This window comes from Lepidochelys kempii, chromosome 2, assembly GCF_965140265.1.
Source record: "Lepidochelys kempii isolate rLepKem1 chromosome 2, rLepKem1.hap2, whole genome shotgun sequence".
Taxonomy (NCBI): domain Eukaryota; kingdom Metazoa; phylum Chordata; order Testudines; family Cheloniidae; genus Lepidochelys; species Lepidochelys kempii.
The window spans coordinates 224,907,360-224,932,814 of NC_133257.1; the positions used below are offsets into that span (position 1 = coordinate 224,907,360).

The 25,455-nt window shown below is 42.0% G+C and overlaps 1 protein-coding gene across 1 annotated transcript; it reads left to right on the forward strand.

Moving 5' to 3' along the window:
• Window positions 1–2,726: 2,726 nt before the first annotated feature.
• Window positions 2,727–25,218, forward strand: LRRD1 (leucine rich repeats and death domain containing 1). The gene is made up of 5 exons (XM_073329564.1): window positions 2,727–4,522; window positions 6,218–6,416; window positions 14,294–14,455; window positions 24,670–24,790; window positions 25,038–25,218. The coding sequence occupies exons 1-5, from the start codon at window positions 2,762–2,764 to the stop codon at window positions 25,216–25,218; spliced, it is 2,424 nt and encodes an 807-aa protein (XP_073185665.1). The 5' UTR covers window positions 2,727–2,761.
• Window positions 25,219–25,455: the final 237 nt, after the last annotated feature.

Sequence of the window (25,455 nt, forward strand, 5' to 3'; positions counted from 1 at the left end):
TGAAGTTTCTAGTGTAGACGTAGCCTAGGAAATCACAGGAATAACACTGCAATACACAAAGCCTGAGTTAGGCACCGAGGCTCCTATAAAATGAATGGGGAGAGAAAGCACTTTAGACAGCAATCCACAAAAGCTAGCATGCTAGGTTGGGCATCCCCTAAACTAGCCAATGGAAAATGCTGACAATAGGGATGTGTCCTTAACTTCTCTCCTCTTATTCTGTTAGGCACCTAAATCCAAGATGCCTATCTCTGCTAGTGATTCACAAACAGGAACCCCTCTCCTATAGTCAGGTGGCTTAGGCACCTAAGTAGATTCTTGTGAGAATTAGGTAGGTTTCTGCCTTGCTTTACACACAGAGGAGGTGGAAGTGCTGACCTGATGACTTTTAATCCATGGTTAGAGCACCCACCTGGGATGTGGCAAAAACAAGTTCTGTTGCCCCCTCCACCTGGAAGGGGCAGGGGAAGGAAATTAAACAGAAGTCTACCAGGAGACTGCTCTAACTACTGAGGTATGGGATATTCTAACACAGGACTCCCTTAGTCTCTTCTGCTGAAGCTTTTCCACTGTGAATAAATACTCATACTGTGAGATGAGAGTGAGAATGATTCTGTAGCCTGGTGATTAGGGCACCTGCCTGCTGAGTGGGAGAGCCAGTGTCCAGCCCCCTTTCTGAAATGAATGCTTTGTTCCCCCCCAGGTTTGTGACTCACTCTAGGGCTCTGGCAGGAGATAGGCATCTGAATGCATATAGCGAGGCAGCATTATGCATACTCAGGCCTGGTCTACACGGGGGGGGGCGAGGGGGGATCGATCTAAATTATGCAACTTCAGCTATGTGAATAACGTAGCTGAAGTCAACGTACTTAGACCTATTCACCGCGGTGTCTTCACTGTGGTGAGTCGATGGCTGTTGCTCCCCCGTCGACTCTGCCTGCGCCTCTCGTGGCGGTGGTGTACTGGGAGAGCGCTCGGGGGTCGATTTACCGTGTTTAGGTTAGACTCAATAAATCAACCCCCGCTGGATCAATCACTGCCCGCTGATCCGGAGGATAGATAGACATACCATCAGAGGTAGAACCATAGGCACCTACGGAACCTTTTACCCTAAAAAGTTAAAAGAATGAGAATTACTTGTGGCACCTTAAAACAAATTTATTTGAGCATAAGCTTTCATGGGCTAAAACCCACTTCACTGGATGCATGCCATCTGATGAAGTGGGTTTTAGCCCATAAAAAGCTTATGCTCAAATAAATTTGTTAGTCTCTAAGGTGCCACAAGTACTCCTCGTTCTTTTTGCTGATACAGACTAACACGGCTACTGCTCTGAAACCTAAAAAGTTAGACACTGAGTGAGTCTAAGTGCCTACAGCATTCAGTGGGAGTTTTGTGAATCACGGTGGAGCCTAAAACTGGGATTTAGGAATCTATACTCCACACTGAAGTGCCTAAGTCTGGGGTCTAAGAGCTTAAATATCTTGTAAACCCCCCCTCAGTTATTTCAAGATCTTTTTATGTGATGTATCCATATGCATCCATCTAGATGTACATTAAGGATAGTACATGAGACATTTCTAACATACATGAAGATATTCTGATTAGGGCTTTTATGGTAAACATTTTGGCCAAGATTTTCAAAAATAGCAGCTTAATTTATATTTAGACACCTTAAGTTTACAGGACCTGTTGGATGCACAGTATTTTTGAAATCAGGCCACTTGAGTGCTTAAATATGGATTTAGGAGCCTAAAATTAGCCTCCTATTTTTTAAAAAAAAACTTGCCCTTTTTTACTTTTCATATTATTTGTCAGTCTGAATGTACTATTCTAATTATTTTATGAAAACAAAGGAAAATCCCAATTCCCTCTCAACTTAATCCCAGGATTTGGTGACATTGTGGAAACCCACTAGAACAAATGTAGAGTTGTTTGTGATGCTGTATTTTTCTGTTATTCTAGTCAAGAAAATGTAGATGACAAAGGACTATACTAAAGAAATAATGAACATCAGAAATAAAGCCAAATCCGGTTTTCAGTAAACAGCCCAAGTAAATGGATGGGTGCATATTTATATTAAAAAATCATAATTATTATAAAATTCTGTTATAATCATTAGTTCAATCTCCTAATGTTAAACAACATGTTGCTTCATATGGTTTCCACACTTACAATTTTTCAGTTTCTGAAGAGATACAAGAAAGGAATCAATGATCCATTCATCCCACAATGTCTGAAAATTTATCAACAAGCAGGAAGGAAAAGAATGAGGATGAAGTCACAGCTGGCCTAAATACTGAAGGACTGAACAAAAGCCCTCAAGAAGTTTCTGAAAGTGATGCTAGGAAAGACTCATTACAATCAATAGAGAATCTTGAAATGGCTGGAAAATCATCAACAAGGTCTCTCGAAAAAAAGGATGAACTCATAATTGGCCTAAATACTGAAGGACTGAATGAAATTCCACATGAAGTTACTGAAGCAGATGCCAGTAAAGACATCTTACAATCATTTGAGAGTTTTCAGATTATTGAAGGATTATCAACAAGTATGTCAAATGAAAAAGAAGACTATGAAAACATAGCTGATTGTCGTGATGATGGAATGATGGTACTCCCCCAAGAAGTTTTTGAAACAGATTCCAAAAGAGACACAATACAATCAGCGGAAAACTTTGAAATAGATGAAGTATTCTCAACAAGTGTATTGCCTGAAAAAAAGAGTGATGAATTCCCAGCTGATCTAAATGCTGAAGGGCTGATGGAACTCTCTCAGAAGATCTCTGAAAGAGATGTGGGAAAAGACACATTATGCTCACTAGAAAATCTTGAAGTGTTTCAAAAATTATCAACAAGTGTGTTACAGGAGACAGGGGATGATGAAATCACAACTGATTTAAATGCTGAAGAACTAAACCAAATCCCTCAAGAAACTGTTGAAGGAGATGCTAAAAGAAATCAGTTACAATCAGAAGAGAATCCTGAAATAGCTGAAAAGGTATCAACACATATATTGCATGCGGGAAAACATGAGGAATTTATGGTTAAACTAAATGCTAAAGGACTAAGGGAAATCCCTCAAGTAGTTTTTGAAATACAAACTTTAAAATATTTGCATTTAAACAATAATGAAATCAAAACTTTATATAAAAATCTAGGTAATTTGACAAACCTGGAAATACTGTCCATTGAAGGAAATGGATTGATAGCATTGCCACCTGAAATTTCCCTACTTCACAAACTGAGAGTTTTGAACATCAGTCACAACCAGTTATCATGTCTCCCTAAAGAGTTATCAAAGCTTGTAAATATTAAGCAACTTTTTGTCAGTCACAATAACATTGAAGAATTTCCAGCTGCCTTGGAAGGCCTTGAAACCTTGGAAAGTTTAGATCTTGCTGTAAATAATTTAAAAACGCTGCCAGAAAACATGGTTAGCATGAAAAATTTGAATGTACTCAACCTTGATTCCAATCAGATCTTAATATTCCCAAAGGTCCTCTGCTACCTTCCAAATCTAATCAAACTCAGCATTTCGGGGAACCTGATTCAGGGCTTACCTAAGGACATTAAAGAGCTCAGGAGATTACAGGTACTTTTAGTGAATCACAATAAACTTATATTTCTGCCTGTGCAGCTTTTTCAACTGGCAAAACTACAAAAACTCAGGCTAGATGATAACAAGTTGGACGTTCTTTCAGACAAAGTTGAGAATTTGCAAGAACTTAGAGTTCTTAGTCTTGCCAACAATTTATTTAGAAGCATTTCAGAGAACCTTTGCAATTGTACAATGCTGGAACGACTTATTCTTCGTGGCAATCAGCTAACGCACCTTCCTAATAGGATGCACAGACTTAAACATTTAAGGGAACTTTGCATAAGTAGAAATCAAATGGATAACCTAGATGAACAGATATCACGTATTAAAGACCTCTCCATTATAGAAGCTTCTGGAAATGCATTAACGTGCATTCCTGTTGAAATAAAAAATTGCATGCAGATAATTAAAGTCGACTTGAGCTATAACAAACTTCCTCAGTTTCCAGTTGGATTGTGTGCACTGGTTGCTCTTAAAATCTTAAACCTCAGTGGAAACTATATTTCAGAAATAATAACTGAAATTTCTTTTATTGAAAATTTGGAGCACCTAGAATTAAGTAGGAACAAACTGTCATCTTTTTCTGAACACTTGTGCAGACTTATAAAGCTAATTTATTTAGATTTAAGTGAAAATGAAATAAATAGCATTCCAAAAGAGGTATCTAATATGAAGTATCTCCAGGTACTTCTTTTATACCACAACAAATTTGTCTCATTTCCCAGGGAACTGTGTGCTTTAAATAGTTTACAGACACTTGATCTTTCAGAGAATCAAATACAGTGCATTCCCTCAGATATTTGTAATCTGCAAGTGATCAAAGATTTAAATTTGTCAAACAATCAGTTAGTATCTTTTCCATCTGAAATATGTCATCTTTCATCACTGGAGAAACTCAAGTTGTGCCAAATAAACGGATTGAAGGTAAGAGAACATTGTTTTCTTTAGGCCAAAAAAAAAAATCCTAGTTGTCATACAAATTTCTGTACTGAAAATTTATTAATAGTAGAATTTCTTCTAAGGGGCTGAAAGGGTTTTTGTAATGCACCTACAGTTAGCAAAGAACAGGAACAGTTTGTAAAGGGGCTAAACTGTAACATAAATGGAATTGGCTACTGACTGAAAATGTCTTTTGTAACATTTTGGTTATGAATTGATTAAAATATTCTCAGTAATGCAAATATATATGATGATCTTTCAATGAAATTTCATTAGAAAGATTAGGTCTGATTCTGACCTCACATTTATGTAATTCAGGAATCTCTCAGTTTGTCAATTTTGATAAAAACTGAATCAGGTTGATCAGCAATAATCTAAGTATATTCTATTCCTGTTGCACCTGCAGTTTGGACTCAGGGGCCTCCTATTCTGATGAGGATTGACAAGCAAAGTAACCAATCAGAATTATGCAAATAATCCCACTTCCAGGAATCTTCTGTGTGAAAGGAATAAAACCTTACAATTTCTATTCTGTGTGTTGAAACAGGATTTAGACAACCACAATATTTATCACTGCAGTCTCACTCATTTCAGCACAGATAGTTACACAGGATATTTTACTTATAATAGAGAAAATTGCCTCAGACTTCTGAAGTCTAATTTTCTGGACTGCTTGTTTCTTTTGTGCTAAGGAGCAGAACTAAGAAATTCTCCACTAAAAAACCTGTCTACCTTCTCTTCAGACTAAAATAGCACATGAGTAGTTGTCATGGAGAGAAGTTAGCATGGTGACACTCTACCACCAATGGAAATTGAAACAAACACTGTTATTGTTTCTGAAGCAAGCCCTTCCTTCTCATAACCCAGCACTTATAAATTTTAAGTGTAAGGAAACGCAATCCTTTGCTGAAAAACTGCAGGAGCTCACTCATAAAAGAATATTGGCTATTTTTAATCTCTCTTTTCACCAAAACTTGCTGAATTGGCATTTCACCATCTGGTGTCTTACAGGGCTCACCTTTCTTTTTTAAATATGCATATATGACTTCTATAAGGGTACTAAATCCTTCATTTGCAGGGGATTATACTTAGTGATCTAACAGATCTGTTCCATCTTCAATTTGTATGGTAATCCTATTCACTGGACTTTACTGAGAACAATTATTCCTGCCAGAGAAAAAAGAAAAAGAAAACTCATTCCCTTTTACTGTCCCACTGCTGTAAAAGGAAAAGCAAAGAAGAGAATAAATATTTATTTTCATTCTGACTGCAAAACAAAGGAGAGAAAATGTGATTGTTCTTCAGTTTCTTCGAAGAGGGCAAAATCACTTTAGTTACATTTATTAATCAAATAATTAATCAAAAGATTCCCCTCCCACAGTTCCAACAATGCTGACACTATCCCATAATACAATTGTTATCAGCATTGATAGAAATACTATTCTGTTTTATCTAGACAAAATTCTTCTGCCGATTCTAAGCCTATCACCAAAATTCTTATTGGGAAAACAAATCAACATCCATCAGAATGGAAGACTATGAGTTTTTATTGGTGGAACTGAGTTACAGAATATCATTTTATAAGTAGGAAAAATGACTTTTTCAGCTTTTTATGCAAGAAAATATTGTCATTTACTAAATAAGTGAGTAAATGTAGCAATTATTTTATCTATTTCCCAGTTAACTAAACTTCCAGAGGAGCTGTCTAAACTGACTTGCCTCAGAGAGCTGGATATATCTCACAATGCATTAAAAGAAATTCCAGAAGGCATAGGGGAACTGAAACACTTGGTCAGCTTAACTGCAAATAATAATTATATTAATCAGCTTCCCAGATCTCTTACATCACTGAGTGATCTACAACAACTTAATCTGAGTGGTACGTATCAGGTGCCCCATCCATTATTGAAATGCGAGCATTAAAATATTGAGCCAGCGGAGTCTATTAATAATCAGTTAAGCGAACATGTTGAGGGAGAGAGGAAAATACAACTTCCCATTTTTCACGTATGCTGCAGTATCTTTGGTGTCTTCATACTATAGTACCTCTCTCAAGTTTAGTATCTCCTTGCATGTCTGTTGCAGGGACCTAACTCTGTGGAATCGCACACGTGATCCTATGAATGTGATACTATGAAAGGCATGAGACACATGTGAGATGGCAGATATTAAGTATTAATAGTTATGCTAGGTGGCTTCCAATCAGTTACAGAGTTGATTGTTGGTTTTTGTTTGGTGTGAGAAATTCCTGTTATTTTGTGGATAATATTACTTGTTCCAAACTGAGCTATCTGCCTTTACAATGACAGTATATCATCTTGTGGGGACAAACATTTACTTGAGATTCAACTGTTCTTGCTCACTGAGGCCTGTATCCACAAGGCACTTAGACCTCAGCCTTCGGGGCTTAAGTCCCATTTATAGGCACCACTGGGATCCACCAGACTCCTGCTTGGCTGCCACTTAACCTCATTGGCATATAGGCTTTTGCAATACAAGTTTCCTAGGTGCCTATGTTTCTGCCTCTGGGCATACATATCACTGCCCCATTCTAGGCATCTGGAACACCTATCTCTCATCTAAGCCCCAGGGCAATCCATGACTATCCTCTGCCTAAGTCATGTGCAGGGCCTGAGCTAGTAAGTATTCTCAGAGGCCACTAGATCTACATAAAACAACTGGGTGTGTGTGTGTGAAGGAGGCTTTCCCTTTAACCCAGTGGTTAGGGTATTCAGCTTGGGATATGAGACACCACCAGTTCAAGTTCCTGCTCTGCCTAACTCAGGCTTTATAAATCACAGTGCTGTTCCCGTGGTTTTCCAGACAACTAAAAGTTCAGTGTCACAATGCCTAAGTCCCTTTGTGGATTCAGGCCTAAGTTTCTGGAAGCACTTTGGACTATCAGAGCTAAAGTCTATGAATAGGACCTATTCCTGGTTGTTTGGGAAGCACTGGTTCTGTTGTTGGTAGAGATTCTCAGCATCTCCCTTGGGGGCAAGTGCTAGTGGACTTGGTCTACTAGGGTCTCATCTCAAGAAATCACCTTTTGATGTGACAGTCTCACTAGCTATTGACCTGCCCACAGTCTTCCCTTCATGGAAATATTGACTGAGATGGTAATGGGGCAATGATGGTGGTCACTGGAGTCCTCAGATTTCCTTGTCTTCAGTCAATTGAGTTTTAAGCTTGGGTCTGGGACAGAAACTCTGATGCTGGTGGTCTCCTCCTAATAGTAGAAGAGGAGTCCATCCTAAATCTTTTAGATCTATCTGCTGCCTTTAATACGATTTGCCAAGAGGTGTTGTTGACAAAACTAACTCTTAAGTGTCTCTTTTTTTTGTTTCTTTGTTTGTTTAAAAAGAGGACCCTGAGGGTAGTTTGGGGCAAATTGCTTATTTGCGTCCAGGTTGGTCTCATGTGTAGTACAACAGGATTTACTCTGTCAGCCCTCCTGTACAACTTGTATTTCAGGTCTTTATTAGGGTTATTCAGGAGACACGGTCTACACTGGTTTCAGAATACTGATGATACCCAGCTCTACATCTCCATCTTTTCTGAACCTCAAACAGTTTCTGTATGAGATTGGATGAGGATAATTCCAGACAAAATTGAAGTAATTGTCAATAGGTTATGGGGAAGCAAAGAAAAGAAGTACTTTGGTGCTGCTATTTATAACAGAGTTTCACAATATGGTACTTGTGGAACCTAGGCTGCTCCTTGTTACTCAGTTAACAGCTGTGGACAAAATCAGTTCTTTCCATTTGCACCTGGTGAGATGACTGTAACCATCTCATTTGGTTGTGGGCTTTCACTAAAGTTTTCCATACGTTTGTCACCTAAAGACCAGGCTATTGTAATGTGCTTTGTGGTACATATTAAGACTACGGGGAAGCTAAAGCTAATGAAGACTGGCTGCACAAATGTAAGTAGAATTTAATCCCATGAATAAGTTGCACCTATGCCATGTACTAGATACCTATTGGTTTCTGAATGGGTGTTCCTTTTAATTTATAAAGTAGGGCTGTCGATTAATCGCAGTTAACTCACGTGATTAACTACAAAAAATTAATTGTGATTAAAAAATTAATCATGATTCATCAAAATTTTAATCGCACTGTTAAACAATAAAATACCAATTGAAATTTATTAAATATTTTGGATGTTTTTCTACATTTTCATATATATTGTATTCTGTGTTGTAATTGAAATCAAATATTTTTATTACAAATATTTGTACTGTAAAAATTATAAGAAATAGTATTTTTCAATTCACTTCATACAAGTACTATAGTGCAAACTTTTTGTCCTGAAAGTGCAATTTACAAATGTAGATTTTTTTTGTTACATAACTGCACTCAAAAAACAAAACAATGTAAAACTTCAGAGCCTACAAGTCCACTCAGTCCTACTTCTTGTTCAGGCAATCGCTAAGACAAACAATTTTATTTACATTTACAGGAGATAATGCTGCATTCTTCTTATTTACAATGTCACCAGAAAGTGAGAACAGGCATTTGCATGGCACTTTTGTAGCCGGCATTGCAAAGTATTTACGTTAAAAGGTTTTAACGCTGGTTAAAAAAATAATGCGTTAATTAAATTTGTGACTGAACTCCTGCTCTGTTTTACCTGCATTCTACCATATATTTCACGTTATAGCAGTCTCGGATGATGACTCAGCACATGTTGTTCCTTTTTAAGAACACTTTCACTGCAGATTTGACAAAACACAAAGAAGATACCAATGTGAGATTTCTAAGGATAACTACAGCACTTGACCCAAGGTTTAAGAATCTGAAGTGCCATCCAAAATCTGAGAGGGATGAGGTGTAGAGCATGCTTTCAGAAGTCTTAAAAGAGCAACAGTCTGGTGCAGAAACTACAGAAGGTGAATCACCAAAAAAGAAAATCAACCTTCTGCTGGTAGCATCTGACTCAGATTCTGAAAATGAATATGGGTCGGTCTTCTCTGCTTTGGATCGTTATTGAGCAGAACCCGTCATCAGCATGGACACATGTCCTCTGGAATCGTGGTTGAAGCATGAAGGGACATATGAATCTTTAGCGCATCTGGCACGTAAATATCTTGCAATGCCGGCTACAACAGTGCCCTGTGAACGCCTGTTCTCACTTTCAGGTGACATTGTAAACAAGAAGCGGGCAGCATTATCTCCTGCAAATTGTAACCAAACTTGTTTGTTTGAGCAATTGGCTGAAGTAGAACTGAGTGGACTTGTAGGCTCTAATGTTTTACGTTGTTTTATTTTTTGAATGCAGTTACTTTGTACATAATTCTATATTTCTAAATTCAACTTACATAATAAAGAGATTGCACTAGAGTACTTGTATTAGGTGAATTGAAAAATACAATTTCTTTTGTTTTTTACTGTGCAAATATTTGTAATAAAAATAAATATAAAGTGAGTACTGTACACTTTGTATTCTGTGTTGTAACTGAAATCAATATATTTGAAAATGTAGAAAACATCCAAAAATATTTAAATAAATGGTATTATTGTTTCACAGCACGATTAATCACAATTAATTTTATTTAATTGAGTGGTTAATTTTTTTTTAATTGCTTGACACCTCTACTTATTTTTAAATTGTATTTTTAATTATATCTATAAAATAACTTAAAATGTGTACGAAATTAAATGTGGTTCCAAGTCAGATACTAATAGAAATGATGGAGTCAAATGTTATTGAGTCACGTACATGATTGTGATTGGTAAACATAAATGCCAAATTAATTAGAAAAATAAAATCATGTTCTTAATAAAAGAAATATTAATCACGTATGTTAAAATTAAGTAAATATGTTTTGAGTGGAGTGAAAAACAATTGACTGAAATAGAATAGATAATGGCAGTAACACAGAGTGTATGTTAGAGAAAGTAAGCAGATTTTATTATATTTATTTATCTCTACTAAAGATAATGTACATAGTATCAGGCTTGTGTTTCTGATCGCTGTGTTAAGGCTCCAAAACTTATAGCTCAAGGCTTGGGATTGGGAATATCTTGCTGTATTATCTCCTGATTGTTCTAAATTTACATGTAAACTTAAAATATGGCTTTAATTGGTGTTTGTATATCTTTTTCTTTCTTTATATACTAATTAAATACAGTGCTTTTCTCTACTAATTTCTAAGTTATTATCTGCGCAAAAACTCGCGTTTTCAGGTGTCTAAGTAGTCCCTGGAATTACGGTTAAAGTTGCCCCCACCCAAATCCGAAATGGCACCCCTGCTCCTCCCCGCCTGGTTCACATCCCCAGTGTGCAGCTGCCTCCTGCAGCTGCACATGCTCTGGACAAGGCTGACAACACTTAGGTTTGCAAACTGGCTGGGGCCCAGAAGCTGCACAGACCCAGCATCCATCCACCTTCCTGCCCACTGCCTCCTCCAGGTGCCACTAAGGATGGAGGACAAAGCACAAGGAGTCTGGGTAACGCTTCCTATAGTACATGTGCTCATTAAACCCTCACTTGCTCTCTAGCACTGAGGCCCCGTGCTCCAGATTGACCACTATGTGAGGTTTTTGTATTATGGCTGAGTCTTCAAATCTTCCAAATATCTACTTTGCCATGTGCAAATGGCTAATTTTAAAATACAGTACAGTATATTCTTTGATTTAAACTAGTTAGCTATTAGTATTATCTAACCAGTATTTTTTCCAGATGCTTGCACTTGTTGTTGTTAGTATTATTAGTTTATTTATGTATTGGCTTCATTTTTTTTCCTATTGATTTTCTGTGAATAAATGTTGCACCAGTGAGCTGCCATAGATGACGTTTAAAACCATCTGTCTGTATATATTTTTATTCTCCTTTTGAGGATAACAGTTAAAACACACATTTAAGTGCATATTGTTTAAAAAAAATAAGCTCATAAATACCTTTTAACGAGGTATTTATGTGCCAGATATGCTAAACATTCGCATGCCCCCTCATACTCAGTCTCTCCCGTTGAAACGGTTCTGCTGTGGATAAATTACAGAAGAGTGATTGGAACGGGGGACTGGAACTAGGGGTCTCCCACCTCTCAGGAGGGTAGTCTGACCACTGAATTACAGAGTGTCTGTCTCACTTGCTCTCTCTAATCCAATGACTCTTTAAGTATTTATCCACAGTAGAACAGTCATTGGGACAGAGAGAAAGAGGGAGAGAGAATGACTCTAGTCCAGTTGTTAAAACACCCCCTAATTCTGGGCTAAAATTTTTAAGATGGGCATCACCCCCTCCTGCGCCCCAAGCCCCTTGTCTCTGGCCCCATCCCCAGCCAGAGCCCTCACCCCCCTGCACCCAACCCCCTTGCCCAGCCCGGAGCTCCCTCCTGCACCCCAAACCCCTCATCCCCAGATGGAGCCCTCACCCCCCAACCCCAGCCCAGAGCTCTCTCTTGCACTCCAAGCCCCTCATCCCAGGCCCCACCCCCAGAGACTGCATCCCCAGCCCAGAGCCCATACTCTCTCCCGCACCCCAACCCCATTCCCCAGCCCACTGAGCGATGGTGGGGAAGAGCGAGTGATGGAGGGAGGGAAGGATGGAACAAGCGGGGGGTGGGGTCTTGGAAAAGGGGCAGGGCATGGGCAGGGCCTCAGAGAAGGGGCGGGGCAGGGGTGTTTGGTTTTGTGTGATTAGAAAGTTGGCAACTGTACTACCAGATTGGGCACCTCATGCAACTGAAGTGGCCAAATGCCTATCTTTCCCCAGTTTGTGAATCATTCGACGGCTTAGGTGAGAGATAGGCATCTGCATGCCCCAGGGGGAGGGAGGGAGCAGTGCATGCGCGCCAAGGTCCAAAATTAGGCACGCAGGGAACTTTTACAGCAGAAAGTTAGGTATTGAGTGAGTTTAGACACCTACAAGGTTTGGCGGCAGCCACGGAGAAGTTTTGTGGATCACACAGTGGTGCTGTATACAGAGTCTACGTAGGTGCCTCAGTTGCTTTGAGGATTCCGTCTTGGCTTCCACCATTTGATTTCTTAGCCTGCAGGATATGCTGTGAAACCCAGTTTTTTTCTGGGGTGCTTGGTGTGGGGTTGGGCTGAATGACATAGTGTGATTAGATTCTGATGATTATTACTATGGTTTGCAAATATATTTATAAAAAGTTGTAGAAATAGCTTGTTATATAATAGACAAAATTATTTTATTTTGCTGTTATGGTTAATTTTTATAAAAGCTACATAAGTAACATATGGTAGCTTTGTATAAATCAAACTAAATATTCTAACAAATAGTGTTAATTAAATATCTGATAATTATAAAAGTATTTAAGGATATTCAGCCAGATACCCTATATTATTTTGCTTTTATGTGCAACTTACAGTTTTGATACCTTAATTCGATCTTTATTATTACACTGGACTATTAGTTCTTCTGGGTTAGAGTTGCTCACTTTGGCAATGTACTCTATAGCTAGAGTCTAGACGGAGACATTTCTTGAGGAAACTCCACCATCAAGTGCAGCAAAGAGAGGACTCCTGAGGCTTCAGGATTCATGTATATTTATAATTACATTTTTATTTATTTTATTTTGTTTCATAGTTCAGTGCTTTATAACAACAATAGATTATTCAAAATTTATGAATTGGTAATTGTTTTCTTTAAGGAAAATTTAATCCATAATTTTCTTTAGTGTAGAGCATATATAAATAGACATTTTGTCTTAAAATTAGAAGACAGTCCAACTGAGAGTTAAGTTCTACTGAAGCCAAACTCTAGTGCTCTACCACTTCTGAAATATTTTATTTCAGTGATTCTGAAAGGGTATAGAATATGTTTTTAAATATGTTTACTTTTATATGCTTGAGGGAAAACCTACTCCCAATTTATTTTTTTGTTGAACATAAAACCTCAAAACATCTCAGCCACCTGCAATGTGCTGTAGTTGGGATTGTAAAGGAATGTGGCAGTTTGCTTTGAAGTTCTCTTCCCCCAGTGTCCCAATTGAGTGAAGGTTGTGCATCTCTTCCTGCTCATCCACTGTGCTTTACAGTCAGCTGGGCTGCTTAGAAGTCCTGATTTGGAAGTTATTTAAATGTTCCTTGATTAGCATTATATAAATCATTTTCCTTTTACTTACACCAGTGTAACTCAGGAGTAACTAATTCAGAATTTCTCTCTCTTTCATTACTCTGATCATGTTACTCTTCTCTTCAAGTCTCTTCACTGGCATTCCCTTCTGCACTGAATTCAAGTTTCTTCTCACCCTCAAGACCCTGCTCAACTTCTCTCTTATTTGCTTTTCTGCTTTCATTATTGTTCCCCTCTATTCCTCATTTTCCAAGCCTCCTATCTCTTTCTCTCTCTTCCTGGTTCCTTTGTATTATTCACTCTTGTCTTCACTCCTCTTCTTCCACTGGAGCAGTCTCCTTTTTTTTGTGCCTCTACTAATTGATCTCCATCTCTTCCTTCATTGTCTCCTGAAGACACACTTACTCCATAAGTGCTAATAATGACTTCTGTAAGATTCCAACTCTATTTCAAACTTTTACAAGCACCTGATCTATTATTTGTGTCTGGACCTTTCTAATTTATACCTACACTATGAACTTGATCCAAAGCCTATTAAAGTCAATGGAAAGACTCCCTATATTGCAAACATCTTGAGGCAGGGACTCTGTGCACGACTGAACTTATCAGAATCAACAAATAATTTTAAAGGAATTTCATTGATTGGTTACTCATGTACTGAAATTCTTTAGATCAATATAATACAAATATAATTAACTATTTGTATTTTGTCAGGAAATCAGTTAATATGTTTGCCGAGTGATCTCCAACATCTTCAGTCACTGAAGGATATAAATTTTGATGGAAATCCTCTGATCAGACCTCCACAGGAAGTCTGTAAAGGAAAACAGCTATATACCATTGTACGCTACCTGGAGAGTGCTGATGAAAGAGATGGTATGTTAAGAACAAGTATATTATAATGCACTATCCTGGAAAATATTCTGTTTAAGTGTTAAAGACAGCCTACTGTAGCAGGTATTAGAAATCCAGTGTTTTGCTAATTTAAGAAGTCAGGTTTTGTATTTGTCATGTTTTCCCTTGCCTCCCCATCCTAATGCTTATGGTTAATGGTAACAGCATTTAATTATAATCTACAGTCTACCTAATTTTGTAGGGATCAACTAATGTTAATGTCAGATGGTGTGTCTCCTGGATTGCACCCCCTTATGGCCAAGCATACAACTTTAGGCACTCCATGCCTCGGTTTCCCCTAATTCACCATCAATATGTTGAATGAGGCTTCTGAGGAGTCTAGTTTATTAACTAAGGCCCAACAAGAATACAAACAACCCTTCGCTCCATCATCTGAGATGGGAGAGAGAGTCAGTCTTTAGGGTATGTCTACACTATGAAATTAGGTCAAATTTATAGAAGTCGGTTTTTTTGAAATCGGTTTTATATATTCGAGCGTGTGTGTCCCCACAGAAAATGCTCTAAGTGCATTAAGTGCATTAACTCGGCGGAGCGCTTCCACAGTACCGAGGCAAGCGTCGACTTCCGGAGCGTTGCACTGTGGGTAGCTATCCCACAGTTCCTGCAGTCTCCGCTGCCCATTGGAATTCTGGGTTGATATCCCAATGCCTGATGGGGCTAAAACATTGTCGCGGGTGGTTCTGGGTACATATCGTCAGGCCCCCGTTCCCACCCTCCCTCCCCCCGTGAAAGCAAGGGCAGACAATCATTTCGCGCCTTTTTTCCTGAGTTACCTGTGCAGACGCCATACCACGGCAAGCATGGAGCCCGCTCAGGTAACCGTCACCCTATGTCTCCTGGATGCTGGCAGACGCGGTACGGCATTGCTACACAGTAGCAGCAACCCCTTGCCTTGTGGCAGCAGACGGTACAGTACGACTGGTAGCCGTCATCGTCATGTCTGAGGTGCTCCTGGTCTCCTCTGTAAGGTCGATCAGGAGCGCCTGGGCAGACATGGGCGCAGGGACTAAATTTGGAGTGACTTGAGCAGGTCATTCTCTTTAGTCCTGCAGTCAGTCCTATTGAACCGTCTTATGGTGAGCGGGCAGGCGATACGGACTGCTAGCAGTCGTACTGTACCATCTTCTGCCGAGCAGCCATGAGATGTGGATGGCATGCAGTCCTTCTGCAGCGTCTGCTGCCAGCCAAAGATGTAAAAGATAGATGGAGTGGATCAAAACAAGAAATAGACCAGATTTGCTTCCCCCCCTCCCCTGTCTAGGGGACTCATTCTTCTAGATCACACTGCAGTCACTTACAGAGAAGGTGCAGCGAGGTAAATCTAGCCATGTATCAATCAGAGGCCAGGCTAACCTCCTTGTTCCAATAACAACGATAACTTAGGTGCACCATTTCTTATTGGAACCCTCCGTGAAGTCCTGCCTGAAATACTCCTTGATGTAAAGCCACCCCCTTTGTTGATTTTAGCTCCTTGAAGCCAACCCTGTAAGCGCCCCTCCCAGCGTCAGAGCAATGGCAAACAATCGGGCATCTGAGAGTGCTGTCCAGAGCACTCACAATGGAGCACTCTGATGGGGCTAAAACATTGTCGCGGGTGGTTCTGGGTACGTGTCGTCAGGCCCCCGTTCCCTCCCTCCCTCCGTGAAAGCAAGGGCAGACAATCGTTTCGCGCCTTTTTTCATGAGTTACCTGTGCAGACACCATACCACGGCAAGCATGGAGCCAGCTCAGGTAACCGTCACCCTATGTCTCCTGGGTGCTGGCAGACGCGGTACGGCTTTGCTGCACAGTAGCAGCAACCCATTGCCTTCTGGCAGCAGACGGTGCAATGCGATTGGTAGTCGTCCTCGTCGTGTCCGAGGTGCTCCTGGCCACGTCGGCTGGGAGCACCTGGGCAGACATGGGCGCAGGGACTAAATTTGGAGTGACTTGACCAGGTCATTCTCTTTAGTCCTGCAGTCCTATTGAACCGTCTTATGGTGAGCGGGCAGGCGATACGGACTGCTAGCCGTCGTACTGTACCATCTTCTGCCAGGCAGGCAAGAGATGAGGATTGCTAGCAGTCGTATTGTACCATCTTATGCCAGGCAGGCAAGAGATGAAGATGGCTAGCAGTCGTACTGTACCATCTTCTGCCAAGCAGCCATGAGATGTGGATGGCATGCAGTCCTTCTGCAGCGTCTGCTGCCAGCCAAAGATGTAAAGGATAGATGGAGTGGGTCAGAACAAGAAATAGACCAGATTTGTTTTGTACTCATTTTCCTCCTCCCCTGTCTAGATCACACTGCAGTCAGTCACAGAGAAGGCGCAGCGAGGTTAATCTAGCCATGTATCAATCAGAGGCCAGGCTAACCTCCTTGTTCCAATAACAACGATAACTTTGGTGCACCATTTCTTATTGGAACCCTTCGTGCAGTCCTGCCTGAAATACTCCTTGATGTACAGGCACACCCTTTGTTGATTTTAGCTCCCTGAAGCCAACCCTGTAAGCCGTGTCGTCAGTCGCCCCTCCCTCCGTCAGAGCAACGGCAGACAATCGTTCCGCGCCTTTTTTCTGTGCGGACGCCATACCAAGGCAAGCATGGAGGCCGCTGAGCTCATTTTGGCAATTAGGAGCACATCAACCACCACACGCATTATCCAGCAGTATATGCAGCACCAGAACATGGCAACGCGATACCGGGCGAGGAGGCGACGTCAGCGCGGTCCCGTGAGTGATCAGGACATGGACACAGATTTCTCTGAAAGCATGGGCCCTGCCAATGCATGCATCATGGTGCTAATGGGGCAGGTTCATGCTGTGGAACGCCGATTCTGGGCTCGGGAAACAAGCACAGACTGGTGGGACCGCATAGTGTTGCAGGTCTGGGACGATTCCCAGTGGCTGCGAAACTTTCGCATGCGTAAGGGCACTTTCATGGAACTTTGTGACTTGCTTTCCCCTGCCCTGAAGCGCATGAATACCAGGATGAGAGCAGCCCTCACAGTTGAGAAGCGAGTGGCGATAGCCCTGTGGAAGCTTGCAACGCCAGACAGCTACCGGTCAGTTGGGAATCAATTTGGAGTGGGCAAATCTACTGTGGGGGCTGCTGTTATGCAAGTAGCTCACGCAATCAAAGATCTGCTGATATCAAGGGTAGTGACCCTGGGAAATGTGCAGGTCATAGTGGATGGCTTTGCTGCAATGGGATTCCCTAACTGTGGTGGGGCTATAGACGGAACCCATATCCCTATCTTGGCACCGGAGCACCAAGCCGCCGAGTACATAAACCGCAAGGGGTACTTTTCGATAGTGCTGCAAGCTCTGGTGGATCACAAGGGACGTTTCACCAACATCAACGTGGGATGGCCGGGAAAGGTGCATGACGCTCGCATCTTCAGGAACTCTGGTCTGTTTCAAAAGCTGCAGGAAGGGACTTTATTCCCAGACCAGAAAATAACTGTTGGGGATGTTGAAATGCCTATATGTATCCTTGGGGACCCAGCCTGCCCCTTAATGCCATGGCTCATGAAGCCGTACACAGGCAGCCTGGACAGTAGTCAGGAGCTGTTCAACTACAGGCTGAGCAAGTGCAGAATGGTGGTAGAATGTGCATTTGGACGTTTAAAGGCGCGCTGGCGCAGTTTACTGACTCGCTTAGACCTCAGCGAAACCAATATTCCCACTGTTATTACTGCTTGCTGTGTGCTCCACAATATCTGTGAGAGTAAGGGGGAGACGTTTATGGCGGGGTGGGAGGCTGAGGCAAATCGCCTAGCTGCTGGTTACGCGCAGCCAGACACCAGGGCGGTTAGAAGAGCATAGGAGGGCGCGGTACGCATCAGAGAAGCTTTGAAAACCAGTTTCATGACTGGCCAGGCTACGCTGTGAAAGTTCTGTTTGTTTCTCCTTGATGAAACCCCCTGCCCCTTGGTTCACTCTACTTCCCTGTAAGCTAACCACCCTCTCCTCCTCCCTTTAATCACCGCTTGCAGAGGCAATAAAGTCATTGCTGCTTCACAGTCATGAATTCGTTATTCATTCATCACACAAATAGGGAGATGACTACCAAGGTATCCCAGGAGGGGTGGTGGAGGAGGGAAGGAAAATGCCACACAGCACTTTAAGCACAGCACTTTAAAAGTTTACAACTTTAAAATTTATTGAATGACAGCCTTCTTTTTTTTGGGCAATCCTCTGTGGTGGAGTGGCTGGTTGGCCGGAGGCCCCCCCACCGCGTTCTTGGGCATCTGGGTGTGGAGGCTATGGAACTTGGGGAGGAGGGCGGTTGGTTACAGAGGGGCAGCAGTGGCAGTCTGTGCTCCAGCTGCCTTTGCTGCAGCTCAACCATACACTGGAGCATTCTGGTTTGGTCCTGCAGCAGCCTCAGCATTGAATCCTGCCTCCTCTCATCACGCTGCCGCCACATTTGAGCTTCAGCCCTGTCTTCAGCCCGCCACTTACTCTCTTCAGCCCGCCACTTACTCTCTTCAGCCCTCCACCTCTCCTCCCGGTCATTTTGTGCTTTCCTGCACTCTGACATTATTTGCCTCCACGCATTCGTCTGTGCTCTGTCAGTGTGGGAGGACAGCATGAGCTCGGAGAACATTTCATCGCGAGTGCGTTTTTTTTTCTTTCTAAGCTTCACTAGCCTCTGGGAAGGAGAAGATCCTGTGATCATTGAAACACATGCAGCTGGCGGAGAAAAAAAAAGGGACAGCGGTATTTAAAAAGACACATTTTATAAAATAGTCGCTACACTCTTTCAGGGTAAACCTTGCTGTTAACATTACATACATAGCACATGTGCTTTCGTTACAAGGTTGCATTTTGCCTCCTCCCACCGCGTGACTACCCCCTCAACGTTCCCCCCTCCCTATGGCTAACAGCGGCGAACATTTCTGTTCAGCCACAGGCAAACAGCACAGCAGGAATGGGCTCCTCTGAGTGTCCCTGAAGAAAAGCACCCTATTTCAACCAGGTGACCATGAATTATATCTCACTCTCCTGAGGATAACACAGAGAGAGAAAGAACGGATTTTGGTTGAATGCCAGCAAACATACACTGCAATGCTTTGTTCTACAGTGATTCCCGAGTATGTGTTACTGGCCTGGAGTGATAAAAGTGTCCTACCATGAAGGACGAAATAAGGCTGCCCTCCCCAGAAACCTTTTGCAAAGGCTTTAGGACTACATCTAGGAGAACCGCAAATGCCAGGGCAAAGTAATCCTTTCACATGCTTGCTTTTAAACCATGTATAGCATTTTAAAAGGTACACTCACCAGAGGTCCCTTCTCCGCCTGCTGGGTCCAGGAGGCAGCCTTGGGTGGGTTCGGGGGGTACTGGCTCCAGGTCTAGGGTGAGAAACAGTTCCTGGCTGTCGGGAAAACCGGTTTCTCCGCTTGCTTGCTGTGAGCTATCTACAACCTCCTCCTCATCATCATCTTCTTCATCCCCAAAACCTGCTTCCGTATTGCCTCCATCTCCATTGAAGGAGTCAAACAACACGGCTGAACCCCCTAAAATGGCATGCAGCTCATCATAGAAGCGGCATGTTTGGGGCTCTGACCCAGAGCGGCTGTTCGCCTCGCTGGTTTTCTGGTAGGCTTGCCTCAGCTCCTTCAGTTTCACGCGGCACTGCTTCGGGTCCCTGTTATGGCCTCTGTCCTTCATGCCCTGGGAGATTTTCACAAAGGTTTTGGCATTTCGAAAACTGGAACGGAGTTCTGATAGCACGGATTCCTCTCCCCAAACAGCGATCAGATCCCGTACCTCCCGTTCGGTCCATGCTGGAGCTCTTTTGCGATTCTGGGACTCCATCATGGTCACCTGTGCTGATGAGCTCTGCATGGTCACCTGCAGCTTGCCACGCTGGCCAAACAGGAAATGAGATTCAAAAGTTTGTGGTTCTTTTCCTGTCTACCTGGCCAGTGCATCTGAGTTGAGAGTGCTGTCCAGAGCGGTCAGAATGGAGCACTCTGGGATAGCTCCCGGAGGCCAATACCATCGAATTGTGTCCACAGTACCCCAAATTCGAGCTGGGAACGTCGATTTAAGCGCTAATCCACTTGTCGGGGTGGAGTAAGGAAATCGATTTTAAGAGCCCTTTAAGTCGAAATAAAGGGCTTCACTGTGTGGACGGGTGCAGGTTTAAATCGATTTAACGTTGCTAAATTCGACCTAAAGTCCTAGTGTAGACCAGGGCTTAGTTTATCTGCTCCCACCGGAATCCACTTCTCTCCATACAGGCTCTTAACCATCGGGGTTCTCTTGGCTCAAGTACCTTCCCTGGAATCAGGCCTCTTACTGCTACCTGAGAAGAATCCTTCCCTGGAGCCAGGAGTCCACAGAGATCTGTCAACTGCACCTATTCTCCAAGGCAGCATGTAATTCTTGATGGGATGTGCTTCCTGCCACTGTTTGAGAGACCCATTCACTGAGACCAGGCATTCCTGGAGGCCAACAAACTTTAGCTCTTTTCTTAGGAATCCCCTCTCTCTAGGAACACACCTTGTAGTCTGCCTTTTCTGGTGAGCTCTCCCACAAGTTCCATGTCCCTAAGAGCACACATTCTAGGCTCTTTGGCCCAGATCCACAAAGGGACTTAGGTGCTGCAATGCTCAGCATTGCAACGCCTAACTTTTAGGCCCTTAAAAGTCACAGGAACAAAACTTCAATCCACAAAGCCTGAGTTAGATATCTGGATTGCCTTGGAACGGGATCTGCAAAAGCCAGCATGCTATGCAGGGAGATGCCTAAGCTAGCCAGTAGGAGCTGCTGATGACGGGTGTATCCTAAACCCTCCCTCACCTCTTGGAGACAGGCACCTAATTCCAGACTGCATGGAGATGTCTATCTCTGCTTCGTGATCCATGAATGGGAAACAGTTGCCTGGAGTCAGGCAGTTGAGGTGCCTAAAGCATTTCTTGGGGGAATGAGTTAAGTTCCTTCCTCGCTCCACACAAAATGGCTGGAAGAGGAGAAGATAGTGATGATGCCTAACTGATAACTTTTAGCTCAGTGGTTAGAGCACTCACCTGTGATATAGGAGACTCAGGTTAAATGTCAGATGGGGAGAAAGGAGACCCCTGTTCAAATCCTACCTCACACTAGGTGCTCTAACCACTGATCTATGGGATATTCTGATGCAGGAGCTCCCTCACTCTGAACTTTAGGTCCTTAAGCATCTTTATTGATCTGGACCATCCTGTCTATGAACCAGCATCCACCTCAGCTGAGCCCAGGTAATCCCTTTCAGGCTTATTAGGTAATTAGCTGCCAAGCAGCCACTTAGGTAACTAACTATGTCTAGTCTGGGTTGGCTCATTCTCCTTTACAGAAGTCTGTAAAGGCTCTGGGTAATGGGCCAGCTCCCCATGACATGTATCAAGTTTATAAGGTTTTTAAGCAGTCTTTTTGTGTTAGAGTCTTGCATACAGTTATTCTTAATACTCAGTAACAAAAACATGGTTAAAGGGAAGTTAAGTCTGCTTAGCTGTGCCCAGTATCCTTCCAAAGTAGAAGTTGACAGCCAAAACCAGAAACCTGGATCCAGGCAATACACTGAAACAAAAGCATAGAAAACCAGGAAATGCAGAGTTAGCATCACTATGCCCCTCTCCCCCACTAACTCTGACCCTCTGGAGATAACAATAGGGACTAGGAATGAAATAGTACCTCACCCTTCCCTAACACTACCTGCCATTTTCTCTGCTCCCCTACAACTCCAAATCCACACACCTGTTCATACTCTCCCACAGGCCCTTACTGTGCTCTGGGCAACACCATTGGTCCAGGGAGCAGGAGTGGCAGGTTTACAGATATCATCCTGGATAAAAAGACTAAGTGAAGGGTATGGCAATGTGATCTCCCTATATGGGAACCTTGGGGCAGGGATCAGAGGAGTTTAAGTACTTAGAACTTCTTTAGAGTTTTCCCAACAATTCTCTTCTTCACCTTATCAGTTAACTGGCAAATATCTTAGAGAGTGGCATGAGACGGTTCTGCCTGAGTGACCCTATATGGTGGTGATCAAAGGGGGCAGTGTTAAGATTTTGTGGTTTAGGAATCATAATCTTAACTCTGCATTTCCTGATTTTCTAATGTATGAGTTTTATTTGGTTGAATGTATTTCCTGGCTCTCACAGGTTTCTGGCTGCTAATTTCCACACTGTGGAAGGGTACTAGGCAAATGTAGGTAGCCTTACCTCCTCTTTAACAAAGTTTTTGATAGTGGGTTCCATTGCTTTTTGATAAATTGGTAGTATTGAGGGGCTGCAGAGGGGCTTCCTGGGCATACCTCATTGCCCCTCAGCTTCCAGCTGTCCACTCCTTCTGGCCCCTACATGCTCCCGGTGGAACTGGAGAGGAGATGCAGAGGTGGGAAGCTCGTAACCAATGGGTTTTGAATAGAGCTGGCCAAAAATCTGTCCTCAGAATGATTTTCTGACCAACCAAAAAAAAAAAGTGAGAAAATTTGATTTTTGCCAATAAATAAATAAATAAATTATCTGTCAGGAAATTCTAGACGGTTCTTGTCAATTTCACTTTCTGCCAGTGAAATTGACAAAATTTACCCAGAGGGCTGCCTCCCTCCCATCTTCAGCAGCCCAACAGGCAGAGAGCCTCTCTTCCTCCTCCCAGAAGTGGGAAGGGATTTCCATTTTTTGGCCAGCTCCAATTTTAAGAAATGTATCTATCAGCTGGAGACATCACCAAGAAGGATGGGTGAGAAATAACCAGAACTTTAGAGGCGTCCTTAAGGTCCATAGCCCACACAAGATGCACTCTTTGTCCCCAGGAGCAGGTGATAGGGAGTTCCAAAGCTCTTTCTCCTAAGTAGGGAGAAAGAGGATCTGCAAAAGCCTTAGGTTCACACCTGGGTACTACAGGGGGCTTACAGAGGTATAAACTGCCCAGTTCATCTCAATGGAGTGTTCTCCTTCCTGGTTGGTGTCAATCCTGCATTTTCTGTGCTATGCATGAAGCATGGCTATTCTTGGGCTTGTCTTCATTACTGTGGTAAGTCGACCTAAGTTACGCCACTCCAGCTATGTGAATAACATAGCTGGAGTTGACTTAGTTTAGGTCGACTTACTCCAGTGTCTTCACTGCACAGCATCGATGAGAGACGCTCTCCAGTCGATTTACCTTACTCTTCTTGGAGCGGTGGAGTACCAGAGTTGACCAGAGTGCGCTCTGCTATTGATTTAGTGGGTCTTCACTAGACCCGCTAAATTGATACCTGCTGCATTGACTGCAGCAGCGTCACTCTCCCCGTAGAGAAGATAAGATACTTACCCTGTTCTCAGCATTGTTGGTCTCTGCCTGTACCAAATCTGCCTATTCTGCATTCCTCATCCTTGTGCATGTACTGTATTTTTTTACATGTACTGAGCCATCATTTTTAAAACAAGTCATTTTGCTGAGGCTGTATCTTGGGAATCCCTTAACCAAATGACCCAAAATTTGCAGTTCAGACTACCATGCACCCTGAAGTGGCATACCTACTTTCAGGCTAATCTGATTATACATACGGATTTCAGAGCACTTTGAATTAGTACATAAAAGATGTGTGTACTGCTTCATTCATACCCATGGCTTTTTCCCAACTCAGTGAGAAAGCCTCATGACCATAAATACAGCCTGAAACAATTGAAATGCATGAACTTATCTATTCATCTCACTGCTGTGTTTTGTTATACAGTTTCACCAGTGTACCAGTAATATGCACCCCACCTGATTATTCTCAACTCCCCATATTTCAGAGCTGTGTGCCTGTGCCATACCTTGAGCCTACCCAGCTGCAATGTTCTGTGCCTGAGGAATGCACCAAGACTCATTATTCTTGACTCCATGTCCTAGTGCTGTGAGTCTCTGGTCATATGCTGTGTCAGACACATCTTAGCTCCTCACCCTGATCTGAGTGCTGTGTGTGTATTTTCTCTTTCCTCCCCCTGCCAGCTGTCAGCTCTCTGCTATAGTCACAATACTGTCTGTCTGTGCCGGACTGAGAACCTGCCAGTTTTCAGTCCCCCTCACTGCCGCATGTCTTTGCAATAACCAGAGTCTTGTAGCAGATAAGCGGCATGCACAACTGAAAAAAGATTAATAGTTGTACAAATGGTGAATGTTAGATAAATTATATCAGTTTAATTTGATAAAGCATAACACTTGTAATATGTTTATATTCAGGGAAAATTTTGCAGAAGATATTAAAGATAATTTCTGGGAACGTTTCCTTTGAAAATTTTGAATTTTTCTGCCAGAAACTGCAATTTAATAATGCTGAAATTAAATCTCTTGAAAATAACAGGTTAGTTAAAAATAACAACTTACAAAATAGTCTTATGCTTAGTGTAATTTTAGTTTCTGTTACTGTTTTTATGTCATGTAATAAACAACTGTGATAGTGATATTATCAAATATGTTATACACATATGCTATCAAAATATTGTACGTAGCATATGCAGTATAATATAGTTCATTTTTGAGAGTCATCTATTTAAGCCTTTGACTTTCTCAAATGACTTCTCAGTAGCATTTTTATTTTTTCTGTTTAGGTCTCTTGTATTGGAAGAGAAAATACTCCAGGCACTGGAGAGCTGGAAAAGTGAAAACCAAGCTCTAACTCCTGCTGAAATGATAGATCAGTTGATCAGAGTACTAACAATGACAGGCATGCATTACCTGACCAACAAAGTAAAAGCTTTAAAACTCTATACACAGTCACTAAAATTCTAAATAGCTGATGCATAAAAAAATCATTTTTATTTTTGAACAAGATGAAAGCTTGTGATATAATTATCTGTTTCTGAAAATATCATCATTCTGAATGTACCATAAATTGAGAGACTGGATGGTTAGTTTCTTATTAGAGATTGGTTTGTAATTCTGTATGTCTTTTCAAAATGTCTTGAGTCCAAAAACTCCCCCCACAAACACTCAAACCTTCAATGCCTTTTTTTCTTAATTTCTGGA